Genomic DNA, 19277 nt, shown 5'->3' with positions numbered 1-19277 from the left:
ACTTGGATCGGTTGATAAATATCTAAGTAGAAGACTACCGCAGCCAATCAATTCCCCATTTTTCACCATCTGGTATTCTCTGGTATTTGACCCTCCGGCTATCCTCCGTTCGGCGCCGGAAGAGGCTGATTTGTGTGCGATTTGCTTCCTTTCCGTGGCTGTGGCTGTATTTTCAGTCTCCGAGCCCCAGTTTTAAATCGACAGTCGATTTTTTTTTTCACTGCTTAATGCATTCTTTATTCCTCCACCATCCACCATCCACCAGCTGAATGTCATTGTGATCTGGCGTCGTCTGCTGATACGTCTCTTCTCACGTAGTCCCTGGAGGTCAGAGTACGGACTACTCCGTCTGATGATGCTGCTCCAGGTACTGGCAGTCGATTGACTTTGTCAGGGTGGTATATTTATAGATTTTAAATGACGGAAGCCGGCGGATCAACCACATCTTAATAATTACGAGACGACACGCCGACACCGCTGGGATTGGTTTCGCAAGGTTAAATACGAGGGCAAAAGTGAGGTCAGGACCGTCAGGACGAGGCTGACTGGGCTCAGGACTCAGGAGAGAATAAAAAAAAAATCCACATGGCCACGTTATGGTGTCTTGCCCAGTCTGACACTCTTGACTGTCTTCCAAACTGGTGGAGCGATCAGGGGGCCGAATGCCAACACGGCGGCCATCACGTCATGCTCCGACCGATCTCCTGAATATCAGAGCTCGCAAAAGAGGTGCGCATTATTGTGCGCAGAGTATAAGATCTCCTTTCTATCTGCAGTTTTGAGCAGACTCAATATCAGGAGTGGCGAGTGCAACAGAAAACACGCAAGGCATAAATAGCGACGTATAGGACCACGTACATATCGACGCTAAGATGCATCACGTACGTAAGAGGTCCATTTCTCCAGGCACTGCCATTATGGATGGATTTCGCCCATCGAAGCCCCAAGGTTCCCGAATTCAACTCAGCCCCTCAAACCGTCAAACGGAACGGGACTCCTCTTTCTTCTGACATGTCAGATTCCAAGGTTGCCTACCAGTTTGGTGTGGATTTCTCCGGACGACCGTTTTCGGTTCACCTGGAGGACAGATGTGCTTTTTCCTCAATTCAATCCAAGCCAAGACATAAATCTACGAAAGCTGTGCGTGCCTCAGGGCACATTTCGAGATGCAGGACGACGCGCTCCCTTCGAAATTCTGGCCTGGACCAAGTAAGGGTTGGCGCTAGACTCACAGGGCATTTACTGGCAATCTGCCACTATTTTAACCTGTCCAATTATACTCATATAACACCTACATCAAGCTTGCAGTTTTCAGTAGCTGCTCTAGACACGGCCTCCACGAATAGTGCTTTACATCTGCCTACCAACTGAGAAGGCCTCGTTCGAGCAAATCTGCACTTCGTTGGCATCGAAAATAGACAGGTGAGATATCTTATCGGAGCCCATAACCAACCCTTCCTAGGTTGGAACGAATCTCGCGACAGATTCGGCATCTGCTGGGGTGGTCGTCGACTGTCAGTTCGAGATAATTCGCCAGGTGCTTTTCTAAGGTCTCTCAATGACTGCAAGAACATACCGAGCCACCCGGTGTTCCATACTATGCACAGATGATAAGACTATACCCAACTCGGTATCCAGGTAGTAGGCCCCAGAATCCGTGGCTGAGAGTCATGTCATCTTGACCAGTAGATGACCAGCAACCCGGCCAAGCGGATATTGATCAGAGGCAGTGTAAGCGCTAATCAAAGCTTCTTCGTCAATCTTTGTCTACTCTAAGTAATAAGGAGGCTTGAGCTGAATTGGCTTCCTGGTCAAGACTGGCAGCCACTGACGGGCAAGGCTTGAACGGGGGCGAATTGGGATTTATAAGATGGTCTCCCCCCAACGGGCTCAACTGAAGTGAAGTCTATCACTTTCATCTCCCTCTTCGTCTCTCTGATGGCTCTTCGAAACAAAGCTATCAAAGGCCTCGCTGCCGGCATCGGCCTTGCTTCCGAAAGCGTCTCAGCATACAAAGCAAACAGAGCCGAAAGAAAATCGCAATCGCAGTCACCTACTACTCTGTCCATGCCAGCCACCGACGAGACAGAACGTCTTGCAACCGAGCAACTTGAGCAAGAATGGGAGCTCGACGAGGCTCAAGACGAGCTGCACCCCCCTACCAATATCAGTACAGACATCAATATTAACGAGCAAGGACCCGACAACACCACCAACATTGATGTACTTACCGAACAATTCATGCGTGACATCCCGCCTCCATCTTATACGCCCTATGAAACCCCTAAGCTTCCATACCCTGTCATCCTCCCACAGCGAAGACCGAAGGATAAGAAGCGAGGGTTTATCAGAGCCTACGCGCCTGTCCTGGAGGGATTCGGTATTGACCAGGGCATGTTTCTTGACTTTCTAGAAACATCAAACAAAGCCTGTCAGGCGACGCCGTGGTTATACGCGTTAAATCTTGCCTCCATCGGCACCATGTGGATGCCCGGTGCGATTTCGTTTATTGTCTCTGCGGCGATTCAAATCGGCACTGAGGCTGCAATTGCGGTGGAGGGGAGGCGCAAGTAATTCTGGCTTACCCGCATTGAATTTCAGAGAGACTGACCATGACATGCCAGAACAAACACCTTCTTCGACAAAATCAACGATGAATTCTTTCGCCCTCGTGGCCTCTTCTGTCTCGTTATGACCTGGGACTCTTCCTCGTCATCCACGTTCAGCAGATTCGACCTGAACACCGCGATATCCACCGCAGTTGAACACGGTGGACCTGGAAAACTGAACAAGATGCGACATAAATTCAAGTCCTCTGATGGAAAGACACACGGTAACCTTCCATTCCCAGAAAGTGCGCCACTAGTCTTTCCAGAGCTCGACGCGGCAGCAGCAGCTGGCTCAGAGGCGAAGATCAAGAGTCTCAAGAAGCGGGATTTTGTAGCAGACTACTTCGATCGGCGGGGGCAGGCGCAGTTTGTACGCTCTCTTAATCCTAACGAATGGTACCATCCTAACCTAGATATAGACCCTTGAGAATCCGGAGAATGCTTTGAACATGGCGCCCAAACCAACATTTACCTCTCGCTACGCCGATCCTAGCCATCCAGCTAGCAGCGGTGATCTTTTTGCCCTAATAAGTGGTGGCCATATATCTTCCGAGAGCCTTCCCCGACGCAGACCCGGGGATAGGGACATGGGAAGACGAAGGGGACCGCTGGCCTCGCTGCCTGGAGGAAATATCGGGCTTCGAGATCTTCCAGGAGGAGGCATTATCCACGCAGTAAGATCACGGCGGGGTGTCCCAGATTCTCTCGCTCATGATGAAATTGAGAACAATGGCCATGTAACCGGTAGACGTGGTGGTGGGTTGAGACAACCTGCATCCCGCAGAGGCAGAGACGGTCCACTTTCTGAGGGCTTAGTAGGAGGTGTCCAGAAGTTTTTCAAAAGTGTGAGTGTTGTCCTTTTGCCTAATCAAGAAGGAATCCGAGCTAATGATGTGTTAGAACGTGCTGTATCTCATGATTGTGAACATGCCGTCGGAGGAGGAAATGGCTGCTGCAAGGGAGATGTTCGCCTCGTGATTCTTCGTAGTCAGAGTCCACTCTGAACAACAGAAGCATACTCAATCAAATATACTCACACTTCCCAGTAATACTGAGAGAAATAGCCATGCAAAGTCAAGCAAGTACAAGTATAAAAAATCCTCCGATAATCGGCTGGCACCCGGAGTCCTTCCCCGCCATGGCACTAAGCCCAATCAAGCCAGATTAGATCTTGAGGTCGTCTTCATCGACAATCCCTCTCTTCTTCAGCACTCCCAGTCTCTCACTATAAACATGGCAGCCTGGACCCCAATCTCCACAAACTTCATCGACCTCTTCCGCGGCTGGCCGAACCCCTCCCTCCTCCCCACAGCCTCCCTAACAACAGCCTCAAACACCGCCCTCTCCACCCCCTCCATATACACCCCAGCCCTCCTCTACGGCCCAGACGAGGGCTACGGACCACTAAGAGAGCATATCGCAAAATGGCTGAGTGCATTCTATCAACCCGCCGATCCAGTCACTGAATCCCGGATCTGCATCACCGGAGGCGCAAGCCAGAACCTAGCTTGCATCCTGCAAGTCTTCACAGACCCAAAATATACAAGGAACATATGGCTCGTAGCACCAACATACCACCTAGTCTGCCGGATCTTTGACGACGCAGGCTTTTCTGGGAGATTAAGGGCTATCCCGCAGCATGCATCCGGTCTGGATCTTTCTTATCTTCGAGGAGAGCTAGAGTCCGCTGAGAAAGCTGCCGAGGCTAGAGATACAACACCAGTAAACTCTCCTTTCCTTCCCTCCTTTTTCCTAGTCTAGCATAAACCAAGAGTATTTGGCTGACATGAGGCAAAGTTCAAACCCCCGCGCCCCTGGTCCAAACTCTACAAACATATCATCTACGCAACACCCACTTTCTCCAACCCGTCAACTCTCACAATGACCCTCTCTGACCGGGAAGCACTCGTCAAACTGGCCAGAGAGTTCGATGCCCTTGTCATCACAGATGACGTCTATGACTTCCTACAGTGGCCCAGTAATCCGAGCACACCACTCCCCACCTCAAAGGAGGCAACAGCGCCCTTCCCCCGCCTCGTCGACGTAGATCGCTACCTCGATGGCGGTCCAGAAGATGAATGGGGAAATGCAGTAAGCAACGGCAGTTTCAGCAAGCTCGTCGGACCCGGCATGAGGACCGGCTGGGCGGAGGGGAGCGAGAAGGTTGCGTATGGGATCTCACAGACGTATGTCAGCTCTCTACTCTCAACTACTCCACCATGATTTACGTACAAAGACAAAAGACAAAATGAACTAACGTGGAACAGAGGCTGCCAACGCTCCGGCGGCTCCCCGAGCCAATTCCCCTCAAGTCTCATCGACCACCTTGTCAGTTCTGGGTTCCTGCAGGATCACATCGATAACACGCTGCGACCGACGTATGCAAGAAGGTATTATGCTATGATGGATGCGATTAGCGAGTTTCTTCTTCCTTTGAATGTTACTCTCGCGTTTCGGGATCCCAGCCCTAAGGATGAAAGACAAGTGGCAGCGGTGGCGGGGGGCTATTTCATCTGGCTCTCCCTCCCGTCACCTCTCTGCGCAAGGGATCTCGCAGCGTTTGCGTTGAAGAAACACGGGGTTAAAGTCGCAGAGGGCGATCTGTTTGCTGTGCAGGGTGATCTGGATACGGAGAGGAATGATTTCGGGGGGTATGTGAGACTTTGTTTTGCGTGGGAGGAGGAAGGGAATTTGGTGGAGGGGGTGAGGAGGCTGGGGGGTGCGGTTGAGGAGATGCTTGGACTGATAAAATAGGGGGATGTCGTGACGTTAAAGTGGACGGGGGTAGAACCTAGCTGGATAGGGTTGAAGCTCGGATGATGTACGATAGTTTATATAAACAGCTAGAAACATCAAAGTTCGAATTCGTGAGCAGAGCTAATTATGATCCATTGTAGAAATACCATCACATATGAGACCGAAACACTGCCAACATCACTCCTCATTCTCATCCGAGTCCCCAAAGTCAAGCGTGACTTCCTCTAAATGTTCCGACGACCTGGGGCCCAAACTATCATGGTCCTGATGGGGTTCCGGGCTCGCATCAGTCCTAGCATACTCCTCTGGAATTTGCCAATCCTCATCATCCTCATCATACTCCGGCCATTTCTGTACGAATTCATGATCTGGGTGTAGAACGTCCCGTGAGCTCTGGCACTTAAAGCAAAGGTCGAAGTCATAGCAGGTGAGGCAGGTCAAAAAGAAGCCGGATACTTCCTGCCGTTGGATATTGGTAGTTAGTTGCTAACAGAACAGATAGATGTGCGTGGTTAGCTGGTAAAAGTACTAACAAGGAAACAAATATCACAAGTAACACTTTCATACTTCTTTCCCTGGTGTTTCTGCGTAACACTCAAAGGCTCACCTACCGACACTGGTATGAGAAGTCTCTTGACATCCTCATCAATCGAATGATAGATTGCTATATCCAACGGGGTCCATTCTTGATTCATTGCCTTGCCCTTCGCTGTGAGGTCGTATCCTTCTTCAATAAGATACATTATCACGCCAGCTATATAACCGGTTCCTCCATGCCATACATGTGGAGTTCTGGCTGCCCAATGCAAAGGCGACCAGCCGTCGTCATCGACAAGATCAATGTAGTTTTGCCGGTGTTCGGGATGTTTCTTGTGGCTGGCGAGAACGGTTTTGACTAGTTCCAAGTCACAGCTCATCACGGCATAGTGTAATGCTGTCCGGTTTGTGCGGTCACGAGCGACAAGGGCGTCGTCGCTAGGGTTCAGTGTCTGGTAGTGCCCTAGGCTGCGATAACAGACTAGATGTGCTGCATTCCTATCTAGCGAGTCCTTGCCGGTAATATCGGCATTCTGTCTGATGAGAAATTCAATGACCTCGGGTGTGCTTCGAAAACAAGCGTGGTTGAGGGTAGGACCCAGATAACCTCCAGAAGTATTGATCTGTGCACCTTTATCGATCAGGTGCTGAAGAATCCGGAAAGTCGCATCCGGTTCGTCGTTGTCGACCTTACGCCAGCAAATCGCCTGTAGAGGGGTACCATACTTTGTAGCATCGAGATTGAGGTCTGCCCCAGCATCAGCGACAAGGAAGGCCAGCTCGGGGCTGTGAGAGCGACAAGCCCAATGCAAGAGCCCTTCGCCGTCGTAAATGGGATTGAGGTTTACTTTCACGACCAACGCGAGATAACGCACAACCTCTACATTTTTCACCCCCACGGCCTGGCAGATCGCGGTCGCACCCCATTTATTGCTGATCTCCGGGTCAATGCCGCGGTTTATCAAGCGCTCAACGATAGACAGTGTCATTTCTGTCTGTATATAGTTCAACACGCCATTCCCATCTGTATCCTTCCAGTTGAGATCCGGCTGATGCTCCAGGATCATCCTGACTATCTCTGAATGATTCCACATCACTGTATACGCGAGAGGAGAGTATCTACCCCTTAGCATTCGGTTGACGTCAACTTTGGCCTTGAGAAGGAGAGCGACGACATCCGTAAAGCCATGATATATGGCCGCAGCCAGCGAACTGAAGGTGCACCGCTCGTAGTAGAGATCAGGCTTTGGGTCATGCTCTAGAAGCACCTTGACGACCTCAACCTGGTTATTAACACATGCAAGATACAGTGGCGAACCAGCTTCACATGTCGCATTTACATCCACCCCCTTCTCTAGAAGTAGTCTCGTAATCTCAGGGTGATCGTATGCTGCATGCAGTGGACGCCGCCCGCTGTCGGACTCAAGGTTTGGATCTGCACCGGCATCAAGTAAAAGCTTGGTGATTTCCGTGTATCCAATGGCCGCTGCACGAGAAAGAGGAGAGTAGCCATTGACCGATTGCTCATTGACGTTCGAATTGGAGTCTAGCAGACAGTGGACTATATCGGTAAAGCCGTGATATGCTGCCGCGCCAAGGGGTGTTTCGTCATTCACGAACTCTGGTTGATTGACGTCTGCTTCGAACTCCAGCAGTAACATGAGCATTTCTAGTTTGCCCATTGAGGCAGCACCATAGAGAGGAGAATGAGTCCATCTGTTCAGGCCCATCTGTTCAATTGATGGGCTTGCGAGGACGCCAGCGTCCAGCAGAAGGCGAGCGATCTCAACCTGATTCTGGTCGACAGAGTGTTGAAGTGCAATTGGGGCTATTTGTTCGATTTGTGAGCGGTCGACATACTTCAAGATTTCCTGGACACATGTTTTGTACCCTTGACATGTCGCTATACACAGCGGATGATTGCTGTCGCCTGGATACTCGCCCAACCCAGTTTCGCCGAGGAGGAGCTGCACTACCCTGTGGCTGCCCGCTTGACATGCAACCTGTAACGGAGTCAAGTCATGATTGTTTCTTCTGCTGATGATAAGCTCGTGTACTTGCGGTATAACCTCTGCGGCCCCGACTAAAACTTTTGCAACCCCGAGCGAGCCATGGGCAGCTGCGAGATGCAATGGGGTCGAGCCATTCTCATCTAAGGTCACTGGGTCGAGGCCTGCGGAGCACAACAGCTTTGCGACGCCGACAGAATCAAATTCGGCAGCAAGGTGCAGCGACGGTATTTCCTTCAAGAGGGACTTATTCTCCAGTTTGATCATGACTTCCACCACTTCCTCCAGTCCGGAAGCGCAAGCAGAGCGTGGCAATTTGACAGCAGTTTGATCGGAAACATGGTGCAGGCCTTGCCGTTGCACAAGCTCTAGCAGAACTGCGCCATCTGGATTTGCCGTAGCCGCATCCAGTGCTGCACTGATATCATTGTCCTCCGAAAGGATGTTCGTGTCGAGCAGAATTCGAAGCGCTTGGACATTGCCGCCTCTCGCGGCCTCAACTATAGCTTCCGCAAGGCTGGTCGAGTTTCCTTGTCCGACTTGCCGAATCAAAGCATATAGCACATCGTCTAGTCCTAGTCTTGCAGCTACTGTCAGAGGGCAATTGCCGCCTCCCTCGTCAGGCTTGGGGGGCGGCCAAAGGTAGTTCATGTATGTGAGCCACCAGGTCTTGCATATATCACTGCTCTTAAAAAATCTCACCACTTGCTCGGTCAGATGTGGATCATGTCCTTCTTTGTAGTGGTCCGGCCAATACCGCACCACGTAAGAGAGCAAGTCGCGTTGGTCTTCGCGCAGTTGCACACCATCAAACCCCGCAGCGGCCTTTTTCTGTAACTCTAAGCGCACAGGATCTAGTTGCAGGTAATCAAGGCTCATTTGTGCAATCACCCCGTGCCTAGGCATATCGCTAGACTAGTAGCACCAATCATCTGGCGACGCAACCCCGTCTGGAGCCAGGACCAACCTTATTTCACCATTCTCGACGACCACCAGGCCACCAAAGTATTGCAGGAATTCGGGTGGTATAGCACGGCTTCCCTTCGCATCATAATCAGAGAGCCGACAGTCGACTCCATAGTTCGAATTTGAGGCAAGACTGACAACCACGCGATTTTCAGAAATGCTTAAAGGGCGGAAAGATGAAGTAAGCCAGGCGAGAACATTTCGCGCCCACATTTGCTTGTTACCTGGGACGAAGTCCAGAATAGCCTTGCAGAAAAGGACTTGTATGTTGTTTTTGGCTTTGAGCAGTGTAGTTTCTACTTCAGCAAACTTGCAGTCGGTATAGCGAAGCCAGGTCAGGATGGCGTGTTGCAGTGCCATGTTATGGCCACTGGCCACTAGTGTCGCCCGTATCAGGTCCGCTAGGGCATACAAATCAAACCGATCCTGTAACAATGTTGCAAATCTCCGCTCAACACTCGGTGTCAGTTTCCACGAGAAATGACAGTCGTTCTCCGGCTCTTTATGGTGCAGATTGTGCCCCGGGTCTCGAGTCGGGATGGTCAGCCTAGAGACCAGAACCTTGTCGTGCTCCAAGACAATACGTGGGGTTTCCTCTTCACATAGTTGCGTGCTTAAGAGTATGAACTTTCCCGGGATATCCCAACATTCCATGAATGATAGAAGGTTCCCAAGCAACCATCGTGCATTGTGGAGCGAATCGAAGCCACCAATGATGTAAGTTGCCCCATCAAGCATCATACTCTTCCTTAGGTCTACCCAGGTGCGATAAAGGGTGAGCTCGCTAGAATCTTTGCTGAGGTTAGATCGCATGAAGGTTTCCTCCAACGCAGGTATATTGACATGAGCCGCAATCTGCGTGAGAATGGTGATGAGAAAAGTGCGGACAGTACTATACCGACAGTCGTTGGGTCGAGACTGAAAGCAAAAGATAGGATTCTTCGCATCTCCCTTGCGGTTCATGTAACTGAGAATATACTCTGTTAGTTCCTGCACGGACTCCGCCGCGTGTGAGTAAAGCATGTTGACATTGGTTGATGCCACAAACTCATCCACCCTTTGGCGGATCTTTTCGTGCACAGATGGGGCCAGGCTGAAAATACTTATCGGGGCTGGTAGTATTGGCGGTGCAACTGGGACCAGCTGTAGGCGCTTCCAAGTATTTTCTCCTGGCCACAGAGTCAGAGATCAATGAATAAGGCCACACCCCTTCAGCAAACTCACTGATAAAGCCCAGATCATGACCAATATCAGTCTCTAGCAGGTCTACATGAGATCTTTCGCTGCCCTTTGAGTATTCGAATGGAATGTCGAGGGTGGCACTATACTCTTCAAAAATCTTGGTGGGTTAAGGTCAGCGGACATAGCAAGCAATGGCTGCTGGCCAGATGACTTACACGCTTTGCGACAGCGACCACCTGCGAGAACACACTCACCACAGTCATATGTAATGGTGCAGGAGTGTTTATAAAGTCGACGTTGACTTCGATGGTCACCTTGGCAAGCATTTGTGCCGACCGGAGGATCCCAAGGTCGTAGACAGTCGGTTTCAATTCCAGAAGTCGAACCATTTGGTCCTCGATTGTCATTCTATCAACGGACCGGTGCGGGCAGCCATAGAAGACCTAATATGCCTTAACAACATGAATCTATAACACGAGAGCGTCAACCTACAAGGGAACGCGTCTGTCTGATGATGCGGCTGTATTTTAATGGATTGGCATAGGCCAACGTCAAAGCCTACAAGATACAGTTTTTAGCATGATGATAGCTCTATGAAACGACCGACCTGTTGCGTACCTTCTTGATGACGGTACCACCCAAATTGTGAGCAACAAGTACGATCGGGGATTGACTCTTTATTGCACCAGCGGTTAGTTGATATCATCCATCGTGGCAGGAGAAGAACCCACAGAACTGTCAGAACAGCAAGTTTCCATAATGCCCTGGAGCAGCAGCTGTGCCTGGTCAAGAAGTCCATGGTGGATGTAAGTATGGCTGCCCAAGTTATATGTGAATGACAGGAGCCGGACACTTTCATTATCCTGGGGGAAAAGCTGGTGTAGTTGTTGGGAGGGCGGCCTGATAGCATGTAATCCATGCACAAACACAAAACTATAAGAAGTCATGTATAATGTTAGTAACCTGTACGAGGCTACAGCGCGCTCGGCCACTTACTTATATTTTACCTCCGATGATGACGGCTCGTGGACCACCGAAAGGAGTGTACCAGTCGAAGTTGAGCTATCCATTTTATTTAGGATGGTGGTAACACAGAGGAAAAATCTCAGAGATGCACATGACGCGGCAAGATTGCAGTTACCCCTCATCTTGACCAGGGTGGTGGTGGTGGTAGTGATGGTGATGGTGAGATGAGGCTGAAGGAAAGAACGACTGGAAATGGGTAAGACACGGGCAGGCTGAGGTCCCCCTCCGATGCCAGCCCTTCAGACGCTGTTGGTCGTCTTTCTCCCTCGTTCACCGAGGCGAGTTAGCACATCATGTCTTATCCAACTCATCTGCAAGCACAAGAAAGAACATCTGCTAAGCGCGATGATGACGAACTGGATTTTGAGGACGATGAAGAGGAGGAGGTTCAGGTTTTAGCCGTCCCTCGGTCCACCGACCCTGTTCGAGACGATCTCAAGAAGCTGATCAAAGAGATGCGGTCTCTATACAGTCAGGAAAGTGAGCGAGGGAAGAAACGGAACGAAATAGCCATCACTTTGAAGAAGAGCCTAGTCGATCAAACCAAGCCATGGAGCGGTAGTCTAGAAAAGGTCACCAGCGAGAAGGAAACGGTGCTGCACCTCCTCGCACAGCAGCAGCATACTGAAGAAAGATGGCTGCCCTGCCTCACAGCCATCATTATCAGCTTGTATCCTCGTCTGTTGGGTCACTGTGACAGACGACGACGCTACCCTTTATCAATGGCCATCAAGGATGGAAATATTGCATTCATCGAGGGCTCAAAGTCGTGGTCAAGAATCTTCAGGTGGACAGGATCAAGAAACCTCTTCGAGAGGAGTGCCAGGAAGGGCGAGACACCTTCCTACATGAGGCCATGAGCTCGCAGAGTTTGACGACTGCACACAAGGAATTGCTCATTGACATCGCCCCAAAGGATGCATTCTGTTCAAGCGACAGCAATGGGCTCACGCCACTTCATCAAGCAGTTGCCTACGAGAATTGCTCTGATGATCAAGACCGTGTGGTTGAGCAGCTTCTTGCTAAGGCGCCAGATGCCATGGACCTGAGAACCAGGAGACATCAGTCAGTCTACGACTACCATGAAGAGACGCGTCGCACAGCCAGCCGCTTGGCTGCGAGAACTGCGGGACAGACAAGGACAGAGCACGGAGAAAGGGGGCTACCATCAACATCCGGACATGGACCGACTGTGACAACTCAAGACTTCCCACAAGATGTCCCTGAAAGAGTATTGAAACAGGGCAGTTTTACAATTCCAAGCCCAGAAAGACGACCCTCGATACATATACACGCAAACACCAAGGAGCAGCGTATCATGTCTCCAGTCCCTGGTAATCGCCTTCAGCGTGTACCCACGCTGCATGCTAATACGACTGGGGCGAACAAAGAGACGAATGACAAGAATCGAGAGGACAGCGCGGAACGTATACGTCAATGTCTTAAGCTATGGTACCTCCGCAACAAAACTCCTATCGAAGTTCTCCGTCAATTGAACCGAGTGGACGCAAAAAGTGAAACTCTGCTTACTGGGGCCCCTTTACTTAAATGTGTACTGACAGACTGTACAGATGGGAACTTTTGGTTTGACTTCGGACCCTGTCCCCCAAACGGTTGCTCGCTAACCTCCGGGGAGTTTCGCAAAAACTTCGCGGATATAGCCTTGGAGCCGGTTTTGAAATACGTTGCCTTTCCGGAAGTCTCGGTTAAGATAGAGATGGTGTCTAAGGAAGATCAGCAACTTCGCGAGAATAAATCCATTGTGGGCCGTAAAGATATGATGTTTTTCTTCGACTGGCTTCGCAAGGCTGAAGTCAAGCAGATCTTGAACGTGTGCGTTGACGACTCGAGACAGCCGCATAGTGATGAGGCCATTGAGTATGCTCTCACTGGATTCCAAGTCGAGGTGCTCGACTGGAAGAAAATCGATTGGTGTCCAGAATGCATTTTCCGTGTGGGTGATTCTGTCCACACGCTGCGGTTGCAGTGGAGCGGGAACAATGCCGCTCTTAGGGCATGGAGCGAGCCTGAGGGACTCGCGAGGCTACCAAAGCTCAGAAATCTCGTCATCCATCAACGCGAAGTTTGTTCTCAGCCCTGTCTTCTTCTTTTTTCAGTTGGCATGCGCTCAATGCTGACAGGCGAGTGTATAGGAAACGGATGCCACTAAGCGAGCGCAGGATAATAAGAACAAGTTCGGCGCCAGATTCGACAAGTCATGGCTTATGGCCTGGAAATGCAAGTGTTTCGCACCGCATAGTCGCCTTGACGAGTGTCCAACTAGAGGGCACCCGCCAACTTGCATCGACTGGGTGTCTGAGTATACCCCCGGCACGGCGGAGGTCACACCGGAGGGACCAGTAAGCCCGGTCACACAAGAGATCTATACCGATTCGTGGATAAAATGCCTTGAAACCTTCAAGAGGCGCGTTCCGCTTTTCAGGCCTCGGCAGCTAGCATCGAACTTGAAGGACAAGGGGCTTGGAGAACCCATTGTGGTTGCTGTGATTGACGACGGCATTGACAAAACCCACCCGGATCTTAGCTCCTACCAATATTCAGGCAGCAACTTCCACTTATACGATGACAATCAGAAGGTCTGGCCGTATTGGAACTCGACCGCGGGCCATGGCACTTTAATGGCACGATTGATCCACCGCATTGCCCCAAACGTCCGGCTGCACATCTGCCGGCTCCATACTCGTGTTTCTGAGAATGGCGCCAGCGTGCAAATTGTGCCCCGAAGTGCGATTGAGGTATGTGACCTTTCTACGCATGACGCGAAAGTCGGCATACATTGAAAGGGACGTGGTTAGTTAATTCTCATAGGCCATCCACGATGCAGTTGATCGCGGAGTGCGTATTATCTCTATTTCATGGACAATACCTCGACCAGAAGATGAGTCGGAGCGAGATGATTTCCGCAAAGCGATCGACCGAGCTTTAAAGAAGAAGATCCACATCTTCTGCTCAGTCAGTGACCGAGGACAGAGGGCAGAGGAAACATTTCCTCTTAACTGTGGGCTCAGCGGGATGTTTCGCATCGGAGCTGCGAAAGCCTCGGGTCAGATCTGGGAATACGTGGGAGAGGCGGCAAAGCTTGACTTTGCGTGTCCGGGGCATGAAGTATTGACGAAGGAGCCTGCCGAAGCAAATGGAAATATCAAATTCAAAGCTCATACAGGGTCGTCAGTGGCCACTGCGCTCGCAAGCGGGCTGGCAGCATCAATCCTCGAATGCGTGCGCCTTGGCTGTCTTTATGACCTAGAGAATGAGAATCGCGAAGATGAATTTAGGCTGGGGCTTCGGGACTGGGAAGCAATCCAGACACGGGAGGGCATGGCAGATGCTTTCAAGAGCATCGAGACACGAGTGGGGACTGATGGCAGTTCCTAGCGGTGGAGAAGCTGTTCGTCAGCTATTCGAACAAACTCCAGAATGAACCCACGGACGGGAAACTGTATTTCCTGTCGGCACTGGCACGGCATTTCCTTAGGAAGTCGAATTTGAAATGAGGCGGATGCCCTAGTGATGATTGTGCGTGACAGACTGACAGTGCAACCTGTGGCAGACCGAGTCAGCAGAAAATCCTGACAGGGACACATTCCAGCTATCGCGTCACATATTCTGCAGAAACAGCCAAGTCTTGAAATCAAGGACTTTACAGTTTACAAAGGCAGTAGTAGTCTCCTCCAAGGTACAGATTTAGAGGTCTTTCGGAGTAATGCAACGAAAGGCTCATCTGAGTGGAGGGTGTAAGCGCGTCCTGTCGAAGCTAAGGAGCTAGCGGTTTCATGGCTGAAGGAAGAAAAGGCTCCGTTGGGCGCCGACGATCGGATCTGAGACCTGGGGGATAGCAAAGCTTGGCTATAGTTTTGATTTAATTTTGTGTCATGATAGATTGAGGTTAAGACTTGATGGTTTTCAGGTGGATGATGGGATGGTGGATGGATGGATGGGTGATCGCACGGTGTTTACCGTCGCAGGGGATCACATGTGGCCTGCGACTCGAGTCTGCGACAGTCGGACAGCTGTCGAGTCACGTCAGTCAACATGCCGGTGTTGAAGCACCAAGATAATTGCCAGGCAAACAGGAATGCTACTTAGAGAAGCCAGATGAGCAAAAGTAAAGGATCGACTAGCAAAGAGGCGTTGTCTCGGCCACGCAGAGTATGTTGATCCCTCTCCTGAAAGTGGTATATAGCGTTGAATCACTCCCCTTTCCTTCGTCTTTGCTATCTTTTGCTCTGATTCAAGTCACTCCTTCAGACTCTCTCTCTCTCTCCATAACCTAAATTAATATTCACCAGGGTCATTGGACCCAGTCACCCCCGTGAGCGATTCTTCCATCGTTTCATCCCTGAATCGACTGTTTCATCCTCGACGGGATTACACTCGTTCTGTCATTTAATTGGAGAAACACAGCAAACGCGTCTCCTGATTGGCGCCGGATTCTGTAATTTCGATACGCAGCAACACCGACTAGCAACACCGACTAGCAACACTCATTCGACATTTTGAATAAGACCTCTTCGCCAGCTCTTCGCATTCTCTTTTCTCCTTCTCTCCTTCTTTTCAAGCGCCGGCTCGTCTTCTGTTTGTTCTGCTTGCTTTTTCATTCATTTATTCATTCATTGTCTGTCCTTATAGACTTTCGACTGTCCAACACTAAACCTTCATTGCAGCTACTGACTGTATCGTGTGACGGTCTCTTCTTTCCTTCTGCATACTATCCTTGCCTACTCGATCATCACCCGACTGTTGTGATCGACATTTGCTTGCTATATCTTGCATCAACTCGCTGCTGGTCAGTGAGCTTACAGTCGTCTTGACGGTGACTTCAAAACATACTTAGCAAAATGCGTTTCACCAACATCTTTCTGCTCCTGACCGGTTCTGCCTGGGTCGGAGCCAGTCCTATATCCGCAAGCGCCCAAGACAGTGTTGATATCGTTGCTAGACAATCTTCACAATATTGGGTGGGAACTATAGAGCACCAAGGCACTGTGCCTTTTGGAGACAATCCTGATTACCAGGTACACCGCAATGTGAAGGATTTTGGCGCCGTCGGTAAGTAACACCACACTCATCAAGAAGCCTATGCTAACAAGATTAGGTGACGGCGTGACCGATGACACTGCCGCGATCAACCAAGCCATCTCTTCGGGAGACCGCTGTGGCCTGGGCTGTGACTCGTCCACGACCAGGCCGGCCGTGGTCTACTTCCCACCAGGCACTTACCTGGTCTCAAAACCCATTATTGAGTACTACTACACCCAGATGGTCGGCGATGCTATCGATCTTCCTGTTCTCAAAGCCTCGGCAGACTTCACCGGTATGGCGGTCGTCGACGCGGACCCTTACACCGACGACGGCTCCAACTGGTACACCAACCAGAACAACTTCTTCCGGGCGATTCGCAACTTTGTTATTGACCTTACTGCTATGCCTCAGTCCGCCGGAGCTGGTATCCACTGGCAGGTCGGGCAGGCCACTAGCTTGCAAAATATCCGCTTTGAGATGATCAAGGGCGGCGGCGACGCCAACAAGCAGCAGGGTATCTTCATGGACAACGGCTCTGGTGGTTTCATGACCGACCTCGTCTTCAACGGTGGAAACTACGGCATGTTTGTCGGCAACCAGCAGTTCACCAGCCGCAATCTGACCTTCAACGACTGCAACACTGGTGTTTACATGAACTGGAACTGGGCATGGACCTTCAAGTCGGTCACCTTTAACAATTGCAACCTCGGTTTGAACATGTCCAACTCTCCATCAAACCAGACCGTTGGCTCTGTGCTGCTGCTTGATACCGACTTTGTCAACACTCCCACTGGAGTCATGACCGCCTGGGGCAGCAACAGCATTCCTGCCGGCGCCGGTTCATTGGTCCTGGATAACGTGGACTTCAGTGGCTCCTCTGTTGGTGTTGCTGCCGTCGACGGTAGCACCATCCTTGCTGGTGGCGCTGTTGTAGACAACTGGGTTCAAGGTAGCGTTTACCGCCCCTCGCAGACCGTCAACAAGCGGGCCACACAGCCTTCCGTCGAAGTTGTCATTGAGACCATTGTCGAGACTGTCTATGAGTGTGACGAGACCTCCACTCCGTATCTTCCTCTGCCAACTGAATCAAGCACGGAATCACGCACAGACGGTCTACTACCTTCACTGCCTCTCGACCTACCTTCTATCGAAAGCTTATTGCCTATCCCAGGTCTTGGTGGGTCGTCTTCCGAGGCTGACGTTTCTACAACTGTCGTCTCTGAGCCCGCTGCTCCAACCACCACTCCTGTTGCAGAGATCCCCTCTGCTTCGACGTCTGCTTCTGCTTCCACTTCCACTTCCGGGGGTGTCCATGGCTCAAGCGGATCCAGCGGCTCCAACGGTTCAGGCCAGTGTTCAGCCCGCGCAGTCACCAAGACGCGCACACAAACTGCCGTCCCCGCTGCTGTCAAGCCCAACTCACTTTTGGACAGCGGCAGTGGAAAGGTCTTTGAGCGCTCCAAGCCCCTTTACGAAAGCTACGCCGCTTCTTCCTTCGTCAGCGTCAAGTCCGCCGGTGCCAAGGGTGACGGTTTTACCGATGACACCACCGCCATCCAGAAGATCTTGGACAGCGCCACAGCGGGCCAAATCATCTACTTCGACCACGGCGCCTATGTCATCACTGACACCGTCAAGGTCCCCAAGAACATCAAGATCGTCGGTGAGGTCTGGCCTGTCCTCATGGCCCACGGCACCAAATTCTCCGACGAACTCAACCCCATCCCTCTTCTCCAGGTCGGCTCCCCCGGAGACGTCGGCTCCGTCGAGATCAGCGACATCACCCTCCTGACCAAGGGCCCCGCCCCCGGCGCCATCCTGATGGAATGGAACGTCGCCGAAGCAACCCTCGGCTCCGTCGGAATGTGGGACGTGCATTTCCGCGTCGGCGGCTCCGCAGGCACGCAACTCCAAAGCGACAAGTGCGCAAAGACCCCCAACTCCACCACAACCCCGAACCCAGAATGCATCGGCGCCTTCATGCTCCTGCACATCACCGAGCAATCGACCGCGTACCTCGAGAACGTCTGGTCCTGGGTCTCCGACCACGAGCTCGACCGCAGCGACTACAACCAGATCAACATCTACAACGGGCGCGGGATCCTCGTCGAATCCAAGGGCCCCGTCTGGATGTACGGCACCGCAGCAGAACACAACCAGCTCTACAACTACCAGGTCACCAACGCCGAGAACGTCTTCATGGGTCTGATCCAGACTGAAACACCTTACTACCAGGCCAACCCGAACTCCCTGGTCCCTTTTACTCCGCAGGAAGCCTGGAATGACCCGGACTTCTCGTCTTGCACGACCGACGCCTGCAGGAAGGCGTGGGGTCTCCGCGTGACCAACTCTTCCAACGTGTACGTGTACGGCGCCGGTCTGTACAGTTTCTTCGAGAACTACGAGCAGACCTGTATTGCCGAGAACTCGTGCCAGGAGAACATGGTCGAGGTTGACTGCTCGGACGTGCATATTTTCGGCCTCAGCACGATTGCGACAGCGAACATGATTGTGTCCTCGGACGGCACGAGTCTGGTGCCGCAGGAGGGTAACGAGAGTACCTACTGCTCGACAATTGCGTTGTTCGAGCAGACGGAGTAGGGAGGGTGATGCACATGGTTTGGCTTTCTTTCAGGTACATAGTGGAGGGTAGGATAGAGCGGACTGATGTTAACTTACGCTGTCGATACCATTTTCCTACTCTTCTTCACGATCTTCTCCAATATGAATTTTGTAATACGTTCAAGGCTGTCAGAGAGTAAGGCGGTAGCAGAAAGTCCATGACAGAAATAAATGACCTAGTCAAGTTCCTCAAATAGCAGCTTCGCCGGCGTTAAATCTGCAGTATCCGGATACAACGCCCTAAGCCCAGCGTTGAAATCCGCTAGATCGACAGGGCTATTAGCCAAGTGCAACAAGAACAGGGCGTAGTCATGCTCAGCGCTCGTGCGACTCCGACTTAACTTTCTTTCCATTCCTCGAGAGAGGTGGACTCTTTCCGCTTGAAAGAAAAACAGCCCCTCTTGTCTGCCTGTGCTAGAAATCTCATTTTGAGGGCGCTCAGTTTGCCTTCAAGATATGTATGGCACCCGTACAAGGCGGCCCAAATCAGGAGATTTTGATCGCTTGTCCGGGTCAGTCTGTCGTA

At 51.3% G+C, this 19277-nt stretch overlaps 5 protein-coding genes across 5 annotated transcripts; 3 read left to right on the top strand and 2 right to left on the bottom strand.

Annotated features, from left to right (window-relative positions):
- Positions 1-1655: 1655 nt before the first annotated feature.
- BJY04DRAFT_80935 (uncharacterized protein) lies at positions 1656-3829 on the top strand. The gene is made up of 4 exons (XM_073721121.1): positions 1656-2570; positions 2625-2979; positions 3029-3454; positions 3510-3829. The coding sequence occupies exons 1-4, from the start codon at positions 1939-1941 to the stop codon at positions 3585-3587; spliced, it is 1491 nt and encodes a 496-aa protein (XP_073569946.1). The 5' UTR covers positions 1656-1938; the 3' UTR covers positions 3588-3829.
- A 1714-nt stretch (positions 3830-5543) lies between these two features.
- On the bottom strand, positions 5544-8791 carry BJY04DRAFT_219414 (ankyrin repeat-containing domain protein; the record flags this gene model as incomplete). Its single annotated transcript, XM_073716588.1, has 2 exons — positions 5544-5825; positions 5900-8791. 2 exons carry the CDS (start codon positions 8789-8791, stop codon positions 5544-5546), a joined length of 3174 nt encoding a protein of 1057 aa, XP_073569945.1.
- An 831-nt stretch (positions 8792-9622) lies between these two features.
- On the bottom strand, positions 9623-9987 carry BJY04DRAFT_191751 (uncharacterized protein). Its single transcript, XM_073711680.1, has one exon. The coding sequence runs from the start codon at positions 9823-9825 to the stop codon at positions 9634-9636; it is 192 nt and encodes a 63-aa protein (XP_073569944.1). The 5' UTR covers positions 9826-9987; the 3' UTR covers positions 9623-9633.
- Positions 9988-11379: 1392 nt separating this feature from the next.
- Positions 11380-14482, top strand: BJY04DRAFT_219412 (S8 family peptidase; the record flags this gene model as incomplete). Its single annotated transcript, XM_073716587.1, has 5 exons — positions 11380-11764; positions 11821-12600; positions 12658-13169; positions 13240-13842; positions 13916-14482. The coding sequence occupies 5 exons, from the start codon at positions 11380-11382 to the stop codon at positions 14480-14482; spliced, it is 2847 nt and encodes a 948-aa protein (XP_073569943.1).
- Positions 14483-15624: 1142 nt separating this feature from the next.
- Positions 15625-18945, top strand: exgO (exo-beta-1,3-glucanase Exg0). The gene is made up of 2 exons (XM_073711679.1): positions 15625-16156; positions 16203-18945. The coding sequence occupies exons 1-2, from the start codon at positions 15946-15948 to the stop codon at positions 18728-18730; spliced, it is 2739 nt and encodes a 912-aa protein (XP_073569942.1). The 5' UTR covers positions 15625-15945; the 3' UTR covers positions 18731-18945.
- Positions 18946-19277: the final 332 nt, after the last annotated feature.

Source organism: Aspergillus karnatakaensis, assembly GCF_047715665.1.
Source record: "Aspergillus karnatakaensis strain CBS 102800 unplaced genomic scaffold BJY04scaffold_32, whole genome shotgun sequence".
NCBI classification, from domain to species: Eukaryota; Fungi; Ascomycota; class Eurotiomycetes; order Eurotiales; family Aspergillaceae; genus Aspergillus; species Aspergillus karnatakaensis.
This window is presented reverse-complemented; position numbering and strand designations above follow the sequence as displayed.

Bases quoted from the DNA above. Each gene is read 5' to 3' on its own strand.
- BJY04DRAFT_80935 (XM_073721121.1), top strand. From the start codon at position 1,939: ATGGCTCTTCGAAACAAAGCTATCAAAGGCCTCGCTGCCGGCATCGGC. The intron at 2,571-2,624 runs GTAATTCTGGCT...ATGACATGCCAG, and splicing joins GCGGTGGAGGGGAGGCGCAA to AACAAACACCTTCTTCGACA. The intron at 2,980-3,028 runs GTACGCTCTCTT...ACCTAGATATAG, and splicing joins GGCGGGGGCAGGCGCAGTTT to ACCCTTGAGAATCCGGAGAA.
- BJY04DRAFT_191751 (XM_073711680.1), bottom strand. From the start codon at position 9,825: ATGCGAAGAATCCTATCTTTTGCTTTCAGTCTCGACCCAACGACTGTC.
- exgO (XM_073711679.1), top strand. From the start codon at position 15,946: ATGCGTTTCACCAACATCTTTCTGCTCCTGACCGGTTCTGCCTGGGTC. The intron at 16,157-16,202 runs GTAAGTAACACC...TAACAAGATTAG, and splicing joins GAAGGATTTTGGCGCCGTCG to GTGACGGCGTGACCGATGAC.